The sequence below is a fragment of the Drosophila grimshawi genome, unplaced genomic scaffold, assembly GCF_018153295.1.
Source record: "Drosophila grimshawi isolate 15287-2541.00 unplaced genomic scaffold, ASM1815329v1 contig_1377, whole genome shotgun sequence".
Lineage (NCBI taxonomy): Eukaryota > Metazoa > Arthropoda > Insecta > Diptera > Drosophilidae > Drosophila > Drosophila grimshawi.
The window spans coordinates 9,601,939-9,620,629 of NW_025062900.1; the positions used below are offsets into that span (position 1 = coordinate 9,601,939).

Below are 18,691 nucleotides of genomic sequence, written 5' to 3' on the forward strand. Positions count from 1 at the left end.
TCGATTGAAAAATTCTGAAGTTTCTCATTGCAGTCAATGCTTAAGTTTAGAGCGTAATTTAAACTTGATTTAATTTAATATGGCTTTGAACATTCGTTAACGAAAGGCATTTCAGCTTGAACAGCTTTTGGTTTTAGCTAGAATTAAATTTATAGTATTCTTAGAAATATTCTTGCGCTTTAATATATTCCATTCCGATTGAAAAGGTTAGCTAGAAAAGCTTATATCAGGTCTCTCTTTGATTATACAATATCCAAGTAAAGAGAGTGAAACTGTCAATAAAATGCACATTTCAATCCATCAATCAAGTATTTTTATTCTTTTTTTATTATATATTTTGCATCATTTCAAGTTTTTTGTTTTTTTTTTTTTCCTATTGCACTAGACTAGGTTGACGCCTAGCGAGTCTAGCATATATGTCGATTTTTTACTTCGACTTAACATTTTTATTACTGCTGCTCATTTCCGTGCCGCTTCACAGCCTCATAGTAGCTGTACTGCCCCTCAAAGCCCCGTCCCCCGTTCCCCGTTCCGTGACTGCCCCTTACTTGAGTTGACTTCAGCTTAGATGTCGGATTTAAGTGTTATTGTGGGCAATTTGATACTTTCGATTGAGCAACAACATTTGCTTGTGCGTTCAAGTGAAGCGTGCAAGCGAAGACTTCGCCGCCCCTTTCGTCCCCACCAACCCCCACACACACACATAAGGAATGCTGTGAAAATACGCAAAAATGGCTGCCACACAAACACACACATAAATTGTATTTATGTATGCACTATACACATTATATATATATATATATATATATATATATATATGTATATAATGTATGCGGTCGCCGTCTTGAAAGTTTTGCAGACGCCTCGAAAACAAGTTGAATATAAATGATGTTGTGTGAATTCAGCAACCTGTGTGGAGGGAAACGGTGGATAGACAACGCCTCTGAAACTGCTCCGATAAATACACCGGATGAGAAAGATGTCTTTTCTCTGCGTGTGTGTGTATTTGGAATTTATTTGTATGAGTGCCAGTTAAGCTGCAGCATATAAAATATCCGATATAAATCGTTAGACAACTTGAACCAATAAAATATAATGCTCACAATCGCAACGTCATTTATATAAGAGAGAAGAGAGAGAGAGAGAGAGAGAGAGAGAGATGGAAAGAATAAAATCTCAGTCTCAAGTTGGCATAACAAAATATTTGTCAGCTACTGTTGTCAATTTTACAGTGCCAACTTATGAGCACAGAAAAATTGTATGCAATGATATAATATAAAAGCCAATGATGTGCTTTTTACTTGCTTGAAATCCATTTTATTTATTTATTTGGTTAGGTATCTTTTAAGATATACATTATGCTCAAGCTGACTTAAATTGAAAGTCAACTTTTGTAGTTACAATTTAACGCATACCCTTCCCCATTTCTGTACAATTCGTAGAAACTTTTCCGCAGAACACTTTCAAGTTGTAAGTTACAACTGAACCCTTTCAGTACGAACACAGGCAACAGCAAAGGGTCTGTCCGCCCTATTCTAATCAGTCTGGACAATGATATAGTGGCTAACCTTTATGCTCATTCAATATAAAGGGCTAAAGCCCTCTTGCCAACCATTAAATAAATTAAAAGCCAAACAACATCGATTTCATCAGTTTTTCACAATAAGGCAAGTGATGGGGGCAAACAAAAAAAAAAAAAATAGAGTTGCCATTGATTCAACTTTCACCTGACTGGGGGCAACTGCCAAGGACACAAATCGACTGAAGCCGCACAAAATGGCCAGCAGCCAGCAGCCAGCTGCCCAATTTCAAGCCACACACACACAGTTTATATGTAAATCTTTAATGCACTGAAAAAAATAAGCTATCCATCCGAAAAAGGAATTCGTATCATAGATAATAGAAAATAAAATAAAAAACCAAATTAGTTTTCTACAGAATTAAAATTAGAAATACTTTATACAAACAAAAATATATTTTTCTTATAATGAAACATTTTCGCAAGCTAAAAGAATTCTTTATGCTCTGAGAAACAAATTTTCTATTATCGCAAGAGACGATTTTCTTTCTCAGTGCACCAATCGGAAGTTTTATGCTTCGTTTTAGAATTTCATTAGAAGCTTTGTGCTTCGATGCAGATGCAGACACCGTCAGCATCATCAGTGGATGGGGCTTTTGAGTTGGGATCTCCGTTTTTGCTTGGACCGGTCATTCATCAAGCCGGGTGAGGGGCTGAATTTGAATGTGGACGGGGTGGGAGGGATTTCAAACTTACATCCTGGTATGCATTAGCCATAACTCTCATTATGCGGCACACACACACACACACACACACACACAAACAAGCATAGACATGTTGATCACGTGACCTGTCTGGCGACCCATTCAATCACGCTATCGCGCCCCAACTTTTGCGCCACCGACAAATTGCAAATACGTAGAGGGATTTTCAATGCGAATAAACCCCACACTCGCATCCCCCCTAAACTCGTAGTTCATATCTATGCGAAGAGCAATAGCAGCAGCATTCGCTGGGAATTGGATTGCAGACGCCTTGGCCAGGCGTTCGTTCAGTCGGTGCAACAGTAAAATGGATAAGTGAACTGGGACTCTGGGAGCTAGAAGCTGGAAGCTGGCAGCAAAAAGTTTTCGCTAGCTCGCTGGCTGTTGCATTCCGTGATGAATGCGCAAAGATTGCGCCCGGCTGTGCCCAGGTGGCCTCGGTTCACAGTCACAGCCATAGTTCGAGGTTAGGGCTAGGCAGCCAGATTAGCTCTATGCCATTTTATAGCACACTTTTCGGGGTGATGGCAAAAAAAAAAAAAACGAAAAAAGGAAAAAAGTTTTACCAACGCCGAGTGCTGCAAATATGCGCGCTGCCGCAGCTCGTCATAGTCATAGTCAGAGCTGAGTGGCATGTGCGCCTCGCGCGCACAAATCGCTAATCAAGTTTTGCAATTTTTCAAAAATGCATTTGACTCCCCTCCACTGAACTGAAATCAACACTGACGTCCTCCGCACAGCGCCCGCGCTCTCGCATTCGCATTCCTCGACACTACTTTGTCGCCGCCATCCAAAGTGGGTTAGCGTGTAAAACTATTAAAGTTAGTTAGCAGTTTGCCGACGCGCCAGCAGCCTCGTTGTGAGTTAATTAAGTTTTTGTATGTAATCAGAAACTTTTGCCATTTTCAAATTGAAGCGTCAGGCATTTATTAGTCGAATCAAACAATAAGGCCTGATTAAATATGAGCCAAAGTGACTGCTGAGTAGCTAATTATCAGTTTCTGGAAAGCGTTCCCACTATTTAATCAAATTGACTGTCGTCGGCTTTTGTACGACGAGTCAAACAGAAAGTTTCTTTAAAACTAAGACATTCTCTTTAGGGGATTATTAATTATGCCAAGAAACAAGCAATTTATACAAAAAGTCAAAATATTACTGATATTGATATCTGCCTATCTAGTGATGCAATGGTATTTATATTTACACTTTCATTTCTGTTTGTAACATCATTTTATTCAACTCTCCAAGTTTCAAATTTGTGGATAATCAAATTAAAAATATGGCCACTATTAAAAGTAGATACATTAATTTATATTTAATAAAATGTCCAATGTATTGAGATCATATTTAAATCAAGTTTGGTTTATCATTCTTTCCCTTACTTATGAGAGCTAGAGATAAAAATCGTTTTTATATTGTTCAATTTTCTGTTTGCTTAAGCAACAGCTTCCATATTCTGTGCTAAATGCAGTACTGCTACAATTCTATGCTAAAATCAAACAAAAAATATGCGCATTTTTGTGTTGCTGTTACGTGCGTGGCTTTTGTAAATGTTCATATTGATATTTTTCTCTTTGGAATTTACTCAACCCCATATGGAATTCGTTTACACTTGAGCAAACCACATGCGCCTAAAAGTCTGCAACATTTTTGTTGTTACCATTTAGAATATGTCTACCTGACTCGCATTTATTTTACTCCTCTCCTCCCCTCCCCGTACGTTGTAACTAACTTATTCGCTGCGTGGTTCAAGTGCTCAAGTGTGTATGTGTTTGCTTTGTTGTGCGTGCCACGCCTACCGAGCTGCTGCTGCTGCATGGTCTCCTTGGTTCTCAAACAAAATTTTCCATCGAAATGAGCAGCATGTGTTGTGCATGGCAGTTTTTTTTTTTTCTTTTTTTTTTTTTGTTTTATAAAAAATACAATTTTTTACTCATTTTTTTTGTCGGTGGTGCCCTGCTTTGGCTTGCTGCTGCTGTTTGCTGGCTTGGCTACTTGACTTTTGTTGTTGCAGCTAAGTTTGAACTTTTATTTTTCGTTTTGTTTTCTTTCTTTTTTTTCGCTCTGTTGGCCTTTTACGAAATCAGCCAAAAGTCGTTGAACGCAGAGCAGAGCGTTGGCCAAAATGACGCAGGCCCGTCGACATTTATGCGACGACCTCGACAACAAGGCAAAACAAGTACCACTATTTATGGAGTACACTATGGATTACCCTGTGATATCTTAAAAAAAAAATGTAATTAAATTAAATGTCAGTTTTTTAAATCATTCGAAAATCGGACTTCAAATACTGAAAGTCTATGAAGATGCAAGTTGTTCTCGTATTGGGTTATCTAATTGTCTTCTTCTGGCATACATTTATCATAAGCACAGGGTATCAAATGGAAGAAAGTAAAAAATAAACGATACGTAGCATGAGGCACAGCAGGGCATGGTCGAACAGGACCGAACAAGGCAGCGACAGCTGTCAAATATTAGTTCTTGTTAGTGGTTGTGGGCCACTTGCCGACTGCCACCTTACAAGTGTGCAGCACTCTGGATATGGTTATGTGTGTGTGTGTGTGTGTGTGTGTGTGCGGTGTTGCGACCAACATTGTTGGTCAACACACTGCCCCATCCCCATTCGCTTTCTTCTTTTGCTTTTTGCTACAATGCCCCTGTTCATCGATGCCGTTATATCTGCCCAGTTGGCGATGTTATAAATTCTTTTTTTTTCTATTTTTTTTTTTTACTCTCTTTCCATTGGCCGCACTTGTTATAATTGTGTTTGCGTTTTTCAGTTTCTTGTCAGCACCACCCTCCTACCCCAGACCCGCCCTTGGCAGCACTCGCGACTATTTCTCAGCACTCTCATCACTTGTTCGCAATGTCATAAAATTTTTGCTTGTTCAGCAGCTTTCTTCTTGCTGCCCGCCGCCGTCTTCTTGCCATTCTACACAATCCTACTATTTTGCTCTATACTTGACTCTCTCCACAGAGTGTTTGTCCTGTCGCTATTCTGTTTTCCTTTTTTTTTTTTTTGCCTTTTTTTTTTTTGTTGCTGAACACTTTTTGGCATTTGGTTTGCGGTACTTATCACTGACCCTCTTTTTCAACCGTTTTCATTACTAGATTGAACACCAACAGCAAACAATGTGGAATGTTTGCTGTTCTTAGATGGACACATTGTGATAAGCTCTGACAATGCCAATAGCTGAAGCTATACAAAACTTTCAAACTATTTTGCATAAGGTCAACCAAATGTTAAATTAAAGTTGACATTTGTGATATTTAGGAGTATTTACTAATAATATATATACTGATTGTTATAGATCTACAGATTCTATATGATTTTTGAGAAGACTTAATATGTTATGAATACTTAAAATGAGTAATAAATTTGTATTGTATTTGTGCACATATCTTGTTTAATTTCTCAAAACAAAATTGATTGAAAAAGGCAAATAAAATTGTATTTATCCAACTTGGTTCAGAAACTAAACTCAACTTATTCTGAACGAAGCTGCAAGAAGCTATTAAAAGATAATTCAACATCTGTAGTCAATTTTATTTAGTGCTGCTTAGTACATATTTAAATAGTTGCACAGACCTACAAATTCCAAGCAATAACCACACTTTCCGATTCAGTGAATCGAAAGTCTCATGCTTTTCACCGAATTTTGAAAACATCTTGCATAAAGCTCCATTTTGACCACTATGCCCCCACATGCATATAACTTATTTGAATTCCACTTTCGGATCACATTCACAATGCCGCTTTATGCTCATACAAACAACTTAATGAACCATTCAAAAAGATGGCCCCCAGTGCAAAGCAAGCCCACATCAAACAGTTGCTGTTATTTTAACCCTTTTATGAGAGAATAAACAGCAGAAGAAAATAACAACAACTACTGCAACCGAAACACCCTTGTCATGGCCGCTTTAATCAGCAAATGGAAATATATATATGCCGCGTAACACAGGAAAAAGGCGCCAAATGTATAGAAATAAATGCCGCATAATTTTAAAATTGTATGCAAAACCCACAGGGAGCGATAGAGAGAGAGAGAGGGAGAGGGGAGCAGTGTGGGTGCAGCGGATCTCAAAACAAGTTTGGTTGAGCAGCGTCCTTCTTATCAGTTCCGACACTCGCTGCGCAATATTTTCGTCCCTTGTCGTCCTTCGGGCTTGTTCCTTTTGTTGTTGTCGCTTAAAAATCTAATTTGAAATAAATGAACTAAATATGCTTAACACGCGCGCTGGCTTGCCAGCCAGGACTCGGCTGTCGTCGTCACTGCTGCTGCCACCCACTGCAATTGTTGTACCCATCGCAGCTACAGTACCCCTCCCATTCCTCACAAATACAACCCCTTGCAAGCGAGTGTTTTGTGGACTCGCGTCTGCGTCTGCAGACTCGCATATGAAATAACTTTTGGTTGGGTTTTCACTTTTTGCGCATTTTCGCCAGCGAAACAATTGTTGCCGCACGGCACACACACACGCTCGCCCACACACGATCCTTACACATGGCTTAAAATATATTTGAATTGCATGGCCAGGGTGGTTGTGGATTTCTTCTTTTTCCTTTTTTTTTTCTTTTTGTGGGCGTAAGTGTGTCTCGGCTTCGAGTGGCCAATGTTATGGGCAGCCGTGCGGCAGCAGAGTAGCGGAGGGTGGAGGAGAAGTAGGTTGGCAGGAGCAGCATCGAGGGGTATGTGGAAGGGAACGCCCACTTTGGCGGCGTTGGGACGCAGGGCCGCACCTAAGCGCATTTGCATGGAATTTTAATAAGGCAACAAATATTTTTTTTTGTTTTTTTCGCATCTTAATACTCTTGCAAAGGTTATTACAGTTGTCTCATAAAATATGTAACGCATTGAAAAAGACAGTAAAAACTCATAAAATATTGAGTTTGTTAATATATGTATGCTTTTAATTAGTAAAGCGAGCAGAGGACTTTGGAATTGATTGCAAATTAAGTTGTTCTACGAAAAACTTTTTAAATTATAAATATTACATTTGAATTTATGTGAGGACATCGAATTTTATGATAAAAATAACAAGATAAACTAAAATTACATAAGATTTACACAACAAGATGGAATATTTCATCCTACAACATTAATTTTATTCTTCTTTTCTTTTTTCATTGTGTTTTTGACGCCATATCTGTTTGTTTGATTGTCAATCGGAGTGCGTTCATCTGTCTGTCTCGGAATGACAATAATAATAAGAGCAACATTCACAGAAACATGAATACTAATAATACTAACAGACAGACAGGGCATAGACAAGCAAAGAATTTTAGTCGTTCATGCAGAAAGATAAGTACTTCAAATTGGCCCAGACAAGTGACTTCAGACAAAAATACTTTGTGTTTAATTTGCAACCAAACCACTAATTTGCCATGAACTTCCTTAAAAAAAATATAAGTACGAGTATTTAGCTTTTGAAACTGCTATCTATCAATATGTTGGCAAAAGTATTGCCATTAAACTTTAAAATAAACCCTTGATCCTAGCCATGTATCTCTACAAACAAGCTGAAAAGCGATAAAAAAATTTGTTATTGCTTGGCTAAACTTTGAGCTGAAAATGCTCAAACACTGGCAATGTCTTGCCTTATGAAGTAATGCTCGTAAATTAACTATATGTTCGAGTTTGCCAGATAATAAAACTAAGCTTAATGCCAAAGAAGTAAAAGAGGATGATGCCTGACAAAATGAAGCAAGCATTAAGCCAAGCCAGAAACGATAAAGCCATATAAAAGTAAGTGGCTAGTAAATCAGCAACATTTAAAGAGTGACACGCTCCACAACACTTGATGCTAATTTATAGCACATTTGACGCTTACACTTACACGCACACTTACACACACACACACACACACACACACACACACATGCAAGACTTTAAAGTCTAGTTACTAGTTACATATTTGTGGCGGGACAAAAGCCAAAACACAAGCAAAAAGATAGAACAAAATATCAACGAAAAACGAGAAAAACTTTTACTGATTACCAAAGCCAAAAAGAAAAAAGAAAAAATAACGTCAGCGTCAACTGAACAAATATGCACCCATTGTATTTTCCATTGTACTTGAGAGGAGTATTGGGGAGGGGGGGCTTATGGGGGAGGTGCCAACGAAATGTTGACAATGGGCAATGTCCATTGGTTTTTGGCTGGCAAATATTTTTGGCAAAAGCGTCACGGCTGTCAAATGTTTTTCATGTTGTTGTTTAATTCCACAAAAAAAATTGCAACAGAAACGCGACATGAAACACAGAACTGAGCTGATGCTGCCGCAAAAGTAGGGGCATATCTCGTTATATGCTGCACTGAAAAAAACTCGCGTTTTTGCTAACATAATCATTTTCTATAAAAGCCAGATAAAAAGTCTGATGAAATGAAAATTAATTTCGCATATATTTCCTATTGATGTGAAGCATGTAAAGACAAAATTTAGCAGAAAGAATTTTTTATCAATAGAATATTTTCATTGCTTAAGCGTATTTTAAAATTTTCTAATTTGGTTTCTAGTATAAATTTTGTGCAGTTGAATGCTAATCTGTTTTTCTTCTTCTTTTTTTCCCATTTTGAGTATATATATGTGGCTTATGTACAGCTCGTATGAGGCCTTTGTTAGATTTCCGGCTGGCCAGCAGTCACGGGTTCGTTCAACTACAAAACAACAAGCCTGCTCTGTACTCAAAGCAATCGCCCACAAAAAAGTAGGCGACACAGGTCAGCAGTATCTGTGAAATATGTGGCTACATCAACCTTACGATAATGGAGTGTATGTATATGTGGCCTTCGAATTACCTTGCTTATTGATCGCTACTAAGCTTGCACTTATGTCCAGTTCTGTGGTTCCTCTCAACAGGCACTCTACAAGTCGGCAGAGTTGTTGCACCAAAAAAAAAAAATAGAAGAAAAAAAGGCAACCCATCAGCAACCCCCACTCTCTTTCACACACACCCCAACAAGTGCAACTAATAGTTTTTCATTCATATTTACACAAACCCCACCAAAAGCCAGCACATTTGTCTTTCGCACAGGCAGCCTTTGTCTGCAATATTTCAAAATAATTTCTGCCAACTTGGTTCTATGTGCCATAAATTGCACAAAACGGAAATGCTACCAGAGAAGTCAGCAACAATAACAGCTGCAACAACTGGAGAAACAGTCAGTCAGAGTGTTTAGAGTGGACATAAAGCAGTTGGGACATCACCCATTATAAAGTCCTATCTCTCTAGGGGCACTACTCATCATTTCCAACTTTATTGACGACCATCCGAGGCTGAGTTGTGGCTACCCAGCTGTTGGGGATATCGTCTCCTCTTATGAGAGAGAGTGTTTATGTTTTATTTTCTCTTTCCATTTTATTGTTGGGCACAAATTCTGTGCTTCACTATAATTTTGTCATTTCAGCAAGAGCGGTTTAATCTTCATGTAGAACACACATCGAGCATGGACTTTTGAAAACTGCTGCTAGGGAAGTTTACACAATGTCAGTTTAGACTGACTTGTTGAAATTATAGACTTTAATGTTTCTGTTTGTATGTCATGATAAAAACAAAGAGGGAACATATTTCAACTATTCAAAATATATATTCAAAGACATAATTGAAGCTTTTAAAATTGCAAAATCAAATATTCAACATTCATTCATTTTAATTGCATAGCAATTAAAAAACATAAATTGTTAAGTTGTTAATTTGATTTGTAGTTTCGCATATTTAATACCAATGCATATGGCACCAATTTGTTATGCTCATAAATATTTAAATTTTATAAAAAAATAAAAAATGAAGTGTTAAGGCATTCTAATGATTTGTTATGGAAACATTTGCACACCAAATGTATTAAAGGAAAGAAATTGTCATTTCAATTTGACAGCTGTGTAACCACGATGTTTTGTAAATATTTTAAAACTTAAGGTATTTCTATTTCTATCTCAATTAAAAACTTCGACTCGCTCGTACATTTTCACATAACTTCACCAGTTCATTAATTATTTCGATAGACACCCCCAAGCAGGGTGTAAAGGGGGTTCCCCCATTCTCGAACAGAAAATAAATGCCAAATGCGAAAAGACCAAAATAATGCAAGAAAGTCGAATATTTAGTTTACTGCAACACTTTTGAGGATGCCTTGAACACAAAAGGCATTGAACCGACCAAATTCATTTAGTCATCAATTATACGTGTATATATATAGGAATGAGTACATAAATATGTATAAATATGTGTGTACTGCAGTGGCGTTCAACATGAATTTGGTACTTCGTTTTTATTTATATCAAAGCACATTTTGTAAATAAACTTTTCCTCTGCCATGTAATAAAATATAATTTGTTGACCTGCAGCAGAGCTAACAATGATAATAAATTTCAAATAGCTCCAAAAACTGCAACATATATTTCCAATATACTTCTCCTCAGGTTGTTGAATGTATACTGTGCCGAAATGGAAATCAACACTGATCTGATCTTTTGCGACAGTTTTGCAGATTCTTTCAATATTTGTTTGCTTTCATTATTTCTAGACCATACTGTACTGGAAATATAACTAGGTTTAGCAGCTGACCAAACACAAAGCAGCAATAATTTCGCAAATGTAAACAAAAATCGTGCACAATAAAATTAAATTCGTGCACAATTGTCACTGCAATTAAGTGCAAGTGTTTTGGCTTAGAAATGTACTCCTTTTTCCGTTGTCAGCATAAATTGCTTGAATTTGCATATTGAATTTAAATGCTGAACAACTAAGCACATTTCTTTTGAAAATCTGCTATTTTGTGTGGTAATACCCATCTGATCTATTTTATATTTATTGTGTTGCAATTAAAATGTTTAAATCAAATAAAACTGTTGTAGTTGAGTGAGCTTCAACGATGTAAAATATTTTATTCTTGTTTGATTGCCAAATTTCCCTTTATAAAATTATTCAAAGTTTTTCGGTTCGGCTTATGGGTTCGGAGATACTTCCTTCTGCCTTTTACATATTTTTGCAGAAAATCATTTAATCCATTTTATCCATTTTTAATGGGCTACGGTCATAGAAATTGTTAGTTGTTAATGTAATTATATTTTTAATTTAATGATGGCTACAAAGTTAATTAAAAATTGTTTTCTATCTTGTTTTTATATTATGTGCATAATATGAATTAACCTACGACATTTTTTTCAACATTTACATTTGCAAACATTTAACAATTGCTATTTCAAATGTTACATAAATTTTATTAACAAGAAGTGCATAACTAATGTTATATAAGAGCAGAGATTAAAAAGGATTCAAGTGCGACACGTAGCAGTACTTCGGAGAGTCCCACAATAAAAAAAAAAAAATTTGTATAACACCCAATTCCAAATATGATTGGTCGTTGCAGCTGCTGTCGCTATGGCGATGTCATGCAAAAACTCAATAAATTTTGCGCAAACGATTTATCATGAGGTTGATTACGAAAATGCAGACACAATCTCAAAATGTGTGTGTATGCCAGATACACACACTCACACACATTTGCTGTGGCAAGCTCAGTTGCATGCATAAAATAATATAGGAATATTATAATAGACATGGCATACAAAGCGCCATTGCCATTTTTCACATGTCAGGGCATTGATTTGCAGTTGTTACACAAAATGGCGTCGACAGAAGCACCGTTAGTAACCCACTAATGGATTGTTGCCAGTCATTGTGTGTGTGTGTGTGTGTGTGTGCGTGTGTGACTGACTGTGTTGTATAATGGATGCTTTTGGGATGAAAGGCAGTCGCTCCTATTTATCCCCCATACAAAGGTCCTGCCCTAAAGGTATCAAAGGTTACAACTAAATTAACATAAATTGTGGCATGAAAATTGACAACAACGCATTTCAGAATTTGGATTTGAATTTAGGAGTAGGCGGCGAAAATTTCTTCGTAAGCCTTTTACGAGCACCTTAAATGAGAGAAGCCATTAAACGTCTACCTTTTGATTTACGATGGCTTTATCGGGCGTGTCTTGGCAACTAATATGATAACAATTTCAATTTAAATTAATTTATTAATATTTTATAATCGACTTGTGTTCAACAGCGTTCACAGTCGTGATTTGCATAATCAAGTTGTGCCGAAATCGATGAACAGCTATTTCAACAATCTACGGCTGTGTGTTATTAACTATACATTGTTCTCCTCGCTTGCAACGTTTCTTCAATTTAATTTACTGTACAACAGTCAGACAGACAGACAGTCAGACAGTCTGTCGCTTTTCGTTTTGCCGTCTTGACTTATCCGCCTGGCTGCCTTGTCCATTTTAAGCTTGCAGGCAAGTAAATTAATTAACTTTATTGTTCGCATGCATCACAAGGCTATTGAGTCCTTGTCCAATGCTTAATTTGATTAAAGCGCTAACAGCATTTTATACATTTCATAATCAATTTGATGAGAGCATTTATCATTTTTCGGCTTTCACAATCCAGCCATGCAACCAAGTTGCATTTGAAATATTTCATTTATAATTTAATAGTCTTAGTCTAATGGACTGCATATTGCTATCAAATGGAATTGCATTGATGCATTTGATGTATTGTCATCTTAAGGCCAAAACGGAAATCGAAAAGCATTAATATTGCATATGGCACTCTAAAATTGGCAGCTCATTTTACTAATCCGAATTGTTTGTCGTTGCAACTCATTTTGAAACTTTAAGTCTCGCATATAAAAGCAATTCCTTCTTGATCTAATCACGATATTCTATGTGCAGACTGTCACATATAAAGTAGCAAAAAAATGAAGAAAAATCCTTATAAAATCTCTGTTAACTTCCATTTAATTTTGGTAAGGTAATGTTTTTGATTCTTTTCATTGAACTAATTACAAGAACTAAACGAAATTGATGTTGATTGTGTCACATTCAAAATATTAAAGAGATAATCCTCTAAAGCATTTTTAATGATATTAACTAACAAATTAACATGTCTATAATATATATATATAATGAATTTGCCAATAGGAATACTTGCTTGCACTAGCAACCCCTTTTAATGAACATTTAACGTGATAAGTGTGTTAATGAATGGACAAATGATAATGTTTATCACAGCCAGTTGCGTTAATGCTGATTTTGCATCCATTTAATTGGATGTAAATAGTAACGAGTCAACGAGTACAAAGAGCAGATTGTGCATGCGTGTAAATAGTTAAGTACAGGGCAGAAATGCACTAATGAAAAACCCTTTATGCACTATGGAAAAATTGCGCCCATATTTGAATAAACCCACCATGAATTTGAAGTAAAAAGTTTTCAGCATACATATATCTCATTTGTATGCACATAAATTGCATTACGAATTGACGCTATACAAAAAAAAAAAGAAAATAAGAAAAATTTAAAAGAGAAGGGGGGGAAAGTACATAACTAACCGAAAGGAGAACAAGTAACAGCGGAAAAAATAAAATAAATTAAAAACTCTCCAAGAATGCTGCCGGCAAAGCAGATGCTGAAAAAGAGAAAGAAAAAAAAAATACAAATGTAAAGCGAATTGCAGCAGCTTCGCGAATAAAAAATCGCTGAGCAATGCGTGTCCTTGCCACGGCTTCTGTCGCACCAAAATAATAACAAAAGGTATAACAAAAGGAATAAAAACCAAAAGAAAAGCAAATTTTAATAAAAAAAATGCACTGGCGGGTAGGAAAGACCTCCAGCGGTGCCTGCCTGAAGGAAACTCTTGTTGATTTTGATGTTGGTAAATTTTTGTACATTTATCATTTGGACACCTGCCCCTCAACAGACCCCCATTCCTCTAGCACCTAACACCCATTCAATTTACTCTGTATTCCTTCTGCATCCTCTTCTTCATTCTTTTCTGTACATTTCCAGTTTGATTTTCACGAATTACGTTTATTGCTGCATAGTGCAGAATGGGTTCGAAAATTGAAAAATGCCACAAGTTCACTTTGGATTCGCTTTGCAAACAACAGCTCAAGAAAATTGTCGATACGTTTGAAAAACAGAACAGAACAGAACAGAACATCGATTTAATGATGAATTGATTTATGTTTGCTCACTCTCTTCGTGCTTCGTACAATACTCTTTCAACATACATTTTGATTTCGTTTGCGATTTTTATCGCATTGATTGTGTGCTGCATTGCCAAGAAAATGATTTGAAACCGGATTTGAGCAACATGCCGAATTTGTTTAATCTGAAATTCAAACTGAGAGTGCGACGCTTGCATATTTAGAGAGATTGATTCCGATTGTTGGGCAAAGCTTAACAATCAAATTTGATTAATGAATAGTTGCTCAGCGATTCCATTGAATGCAAATAGCTGAAGATTTTATTTACTTATTACATGACTACATTGAATTACCTGTCTACATCAACATTATGATATGCTTAATACGTGACGTATTTGTTTACATGCAGTTTTAATTACTTTAACTACTTTGTATTGCAAAAGGGTAAGCATAGAAAACCCGAGGTAGATTACCGTCAATAATAATACAAATTGCGTCTATTGAATTCCACGCCGGCAATTTGCAATGCAAATTTACAAAACAAAGCTACGAAGAACCAATGCAATTGACAATTACGCAGCAACGTGCCACGAGTATTTAATTGAAAGTGTCATAAGTTGACACAACTTCAACAAAGCCAGTTTTATTTCTGAAGAAAAGCCGCCAAGTCAAAGTTGTTTACTTTAATGTTCTGTGCTGGCTGTGATTGAAAGCCGGTTTGAAATCAATTATAGTATTGAAGCGGCCAGCAATATTAACTATTGGCTGCTTGTTATGAGCGAAACCCAAGCTTATCATTTACGCTCTGGGTGTTTGCCCAACGCGTCGATTGCGAGTGGGAAAGTTCACGTTCTATCGCAGAGGGGTAATCCCACTTTATGTTAATCAATGCGGTTTCACGCTGATAGCGAGACGCTCTGATGCTGTAGCTGTCTCGTGTATAAAAGCTGGTGGCTCGCGTCTCAACGGCATCAGTTCAGCTTTATTCGCACAAGCAATACTAATTAACCCACTAAGAAAATGAAATTCCTATCGATTGGATTTGTGCTCGCACTTCTGGCACTTGCAAGTGGTAAGTTTTGTAAACATACGAATTCAAATTAATTGGCTGTACTAATCGTCTACTATTTGTGGTTGAACAGCTAATCCTCTGAGTCCTGGCAATGTGATCATCAACGGTGATTGCAAGGTCTGCAATGTACATGGTGGAAAGTAAACAGCTGAAAATAACCAACTGCAACAACTCAACTATCAAACTAAATGGATTACTGCACCAATATGTTCATTACCAAACTAATCATCAAATCAAATGTAAAGTAAATTCAGTACAATAAACAAATAAGCAAAAAAGCAGCAGTTAAATGTCAAATGAAATCTCTGAGGGCCATGAGACTTAGCTGATAAGAAAATAATAAAATTATGTTCATTCAATTTGCTGCAAAATAAATTCAAATATTTAGCAAAAAATAAAGCAACTTACAGATTTTATATTTAATTTTCTCTTATTTTCAATACAGTTCTTCTTGTTCTCTTGATACACGATACACCAAGTATAAATACAAATAAGAAGCCAACATGTAATAAACACGTGATTGACTGACGTCACAAGCTATTTCCATATACAATTGGATCGGACTTTATAAATGCTTTAAGTTCTTTACCTTAATAGTTATTAACGCGTTTAATTGGAATCGGAGTGACCAAGACGCCAACCGAGCATGGCAGCTGTGGCATTTAATTTGAACCACAATTTTCTCCATATTGATTTGTCGGGGCTTTTTATACAAAAACAATTCTGAATAATTTCCGTTGTTGTTGTTATTGAAATTGTGTCTTCTTTTCTGGATTAAACAACATACGACATACAACAGAAAGTGCCCTTATTACGCACATAACAGTAGTGTCAATAAAGAGCGATCACCAAAGCCCCCTCACTTCTCTCATAAGTGTTGCTGTCATTTATGGCAGTTGTGCCCCTGCTTTCTTATATATAATTAATTTGCGCTGATTTATTAGCCTTTTTGTTGCTGCCTGAGTGTCAGAATGTGTCGCATACTTTTCGGCACTGTGCGCAATTAATGCGATATGTTTTAAATATGGCGTTTTAAACAATATTAATTATACAAATGAAATTGTAATTTCATTATTCGCTGCTTGACAATTTGACCGCTGGAATGAAACTTATTTAAGTGCACATAAATCTTAATTTGCGTTTGCGGCGCGGAAGAGTCCATTCTCTGATTAAAATTGCAAAATTTAATAATAAAAAAAAAGAAGGAAATAAATGAGACAGAGAATTATGACTGCTGCTCAAAAAGGTATAATAATAATACATTGAAGGCCTCACAGCCATAAAAACCAATTAAAAGAATCAATAAGATATATAGTATATATATATTTATATATAAAATAATAGTGGAAACATGGCGGAATACTTTACTTACAAAATTAATGAACGTACAGTGTAAATAAAGGGAATTCTTTAACATACAAATATTACTCAATGTTGAGCGTAGGTGATTACTAAAATCATTCAGCATATCATTAATTACCAAAAAGAATACTTGCTTAATGCATTTTTATCTATAGTAATATTATTTCTGAGTATAATATTGTTCGTTTCCATCTCGTGAAGCAGAGCCTTCATAGCACATTATTTTGGTATTTAAAATATATTTACCTGAAAATATAAAAAGATATAAAACTGTTAGTTAATATATTGCCAACTAATACGAGTAACTTACTTTGTAAATCTTTGCTTAAAATTAAATTTAGCAGTAGTCTTCTTTAGCTTCTATAAAGTTATGGCAGTTGAAGTTGTGAATCGTGCGCAATTGGATCTTTCGATTAATTTCGACTAAAAACCAGATGTTTGCAAATTTAAATATTGCCTTCATCTTTATTTTTTATTGATTGCAATTTTAAATTATTTCTCGAACGCACTTGTACTTTTCTGAACGAATCAATATTTGTTTTCATCAGCATTTCAGCAGTGTTCAAGCGCACACATGAAGCAAAGTCAAAAATGCAGATTTACGTCCCACAGCATGAAACATCAAATGCATTCGAATCGAGTCACACACATACACACACACACACACACACACACACACACACACACACGCACACAAGCAAACATCGCCAAATTTTCTTTTCAGTTTTGCTACAAACACAAACCGCAAAAGGATCTATCTCAGTTGGTGGCTTCCATCTACTATTTTATACATTGGAAATGCGAACAGGAAAATCCCCGAAAATTTCAATAGCAAAAGAAACTCAATGCGCATAATTTTAATGCTACCAAAACGACGCATTCCTGGGGGAGAGCAGCGGTGGCAACGGACTGTTTGTCAGTTGCCAGCAAGAACAACTTGCAGGACCTTCACAACGAATGCATTTCATTTTATTTGCGGCGGCTTCACACAAAAAAAAAATAACCATAATAATAAAAAAAAAGAAAATGGCTGCAAACCAAATGGCGGCGTTACAGCTGCTGAAATGTGCCAGAAATTCCAGAAAAATATGGGAGAGGCAGAAGGGACGGGTTTGAGAGTGTCTGAAGCATGGCATAAATTTCATTTTAGCCACGTCGCTGGTTCATTCGTTAGCTGCAGTTCACGTTGTGCTTTATCGCGTAATCTCGACAGCGCGCTGGCAACTGCTGCCCATTTTTTTTTTTTTTTTATGTGGCCCTGATGATGATGTTAATGATGAGAACTGCAGGAGTTTGATGCTGATGCTGATGCTTTTGCTAACTTTGATGCTGCAAGCAATTCGCGCTGCAATTGTTTATGTGGCGCTCAACGTCAAAGGCCAGTTTTGTAGGCAAATTTTTGGCAGCATTAATTATATGGTTGTATGTGCAAAAGTGCAACAAAAATAGAAGAATTACGGCCTCATTGCCTATCAAAGGAGGACTGAAAATTGCTGCCAGCACTGAGAAAACCACTTTGCCAGCCGTCTCACTCTACTTGCGCTCTCACTCTTTATCCCACTGTCTCTCTCTCTCTCTCTCTCTTTTTCTCTCTCTTTCTCTTTGTGGCTCTTGCTGACTGCTCCACTTTAAAATGGCGCTGCGTCGCCATTTTGTGTGTTAGAATTACAATGGAGCACGCGAAAGCGCTTTTGTGGCAGAACATTTTGTGACGTTGACGTTGGAGACGCGTTTAGCAGAGCTGCATATGCCGCCATATTCCCCAATGCCTCGTTGTCTATTTTGTGCAGTTACGCTTTTCCATCGCAGACACACACACACACTCACACACAGCAACACACATATATACATACACACTGTGCACGCAGCGCCGTAAAGTATGCAATAACAATTTATTGTAACAACTCGTTAAACGTAACAAAACAAAGCAACGAAAGAAAGACAGCAAAAAAAGAGCAAAGACCCGGCAAAGACCGGGCAAAAGG

The 18,691-nt window shown here is 36.7% G+C and overlaps 2 protein-coding genes across 5 annotated transcripts in view; one reads left to right on the forward strand and one right to left on the reverse strand.

The window, feature by feature from the left end:
- LOC6562687 (semaphorin-1A) overlaps positions 1-18,691 on the reverse strand; it is a 144,577-nt gene that overhangs the window by 95,403 nt on the left and 30,483 nt on the right. The gene's annotated exons all lie outside the window — the stretch shown is intronic.
- On the forward strand, positions 15,262-15,719 carry LOC116805237 (bomanin-068-like). Its single transcript, XM_032735838.2, has 2 exons — positions 15,262-15,344; positions 15,415-15,719. Exons 1-2 carry the CDS (start codon positions 15,293-15,295, stop codon positions 15,486-15,488), a joined length of 126 nt encoding a protein of 41 aa, XP_032591729.1. The 5' UTR covers positions 15,262-15,292; the 3' UTR covers positions 15,489-15,719.

Excerpts from the sequence above, each read along its gene's own strand:
- LOC116805237 (XM_032735838.2), top strand. The coding sequence starts at position 15,293 with ATGAAATTCCTATCGATTGGATTTGTGCTCGCACTTCTGGCACTTGCA. Across the intron at positions 15,345-15,414 it reads ACTTCTGGCACTTGCAAGTG|CTAATCCTCTGAGTCCTGGC; the intron begins GTAAGTTTTGTA and ends GTGGTTGAACAG.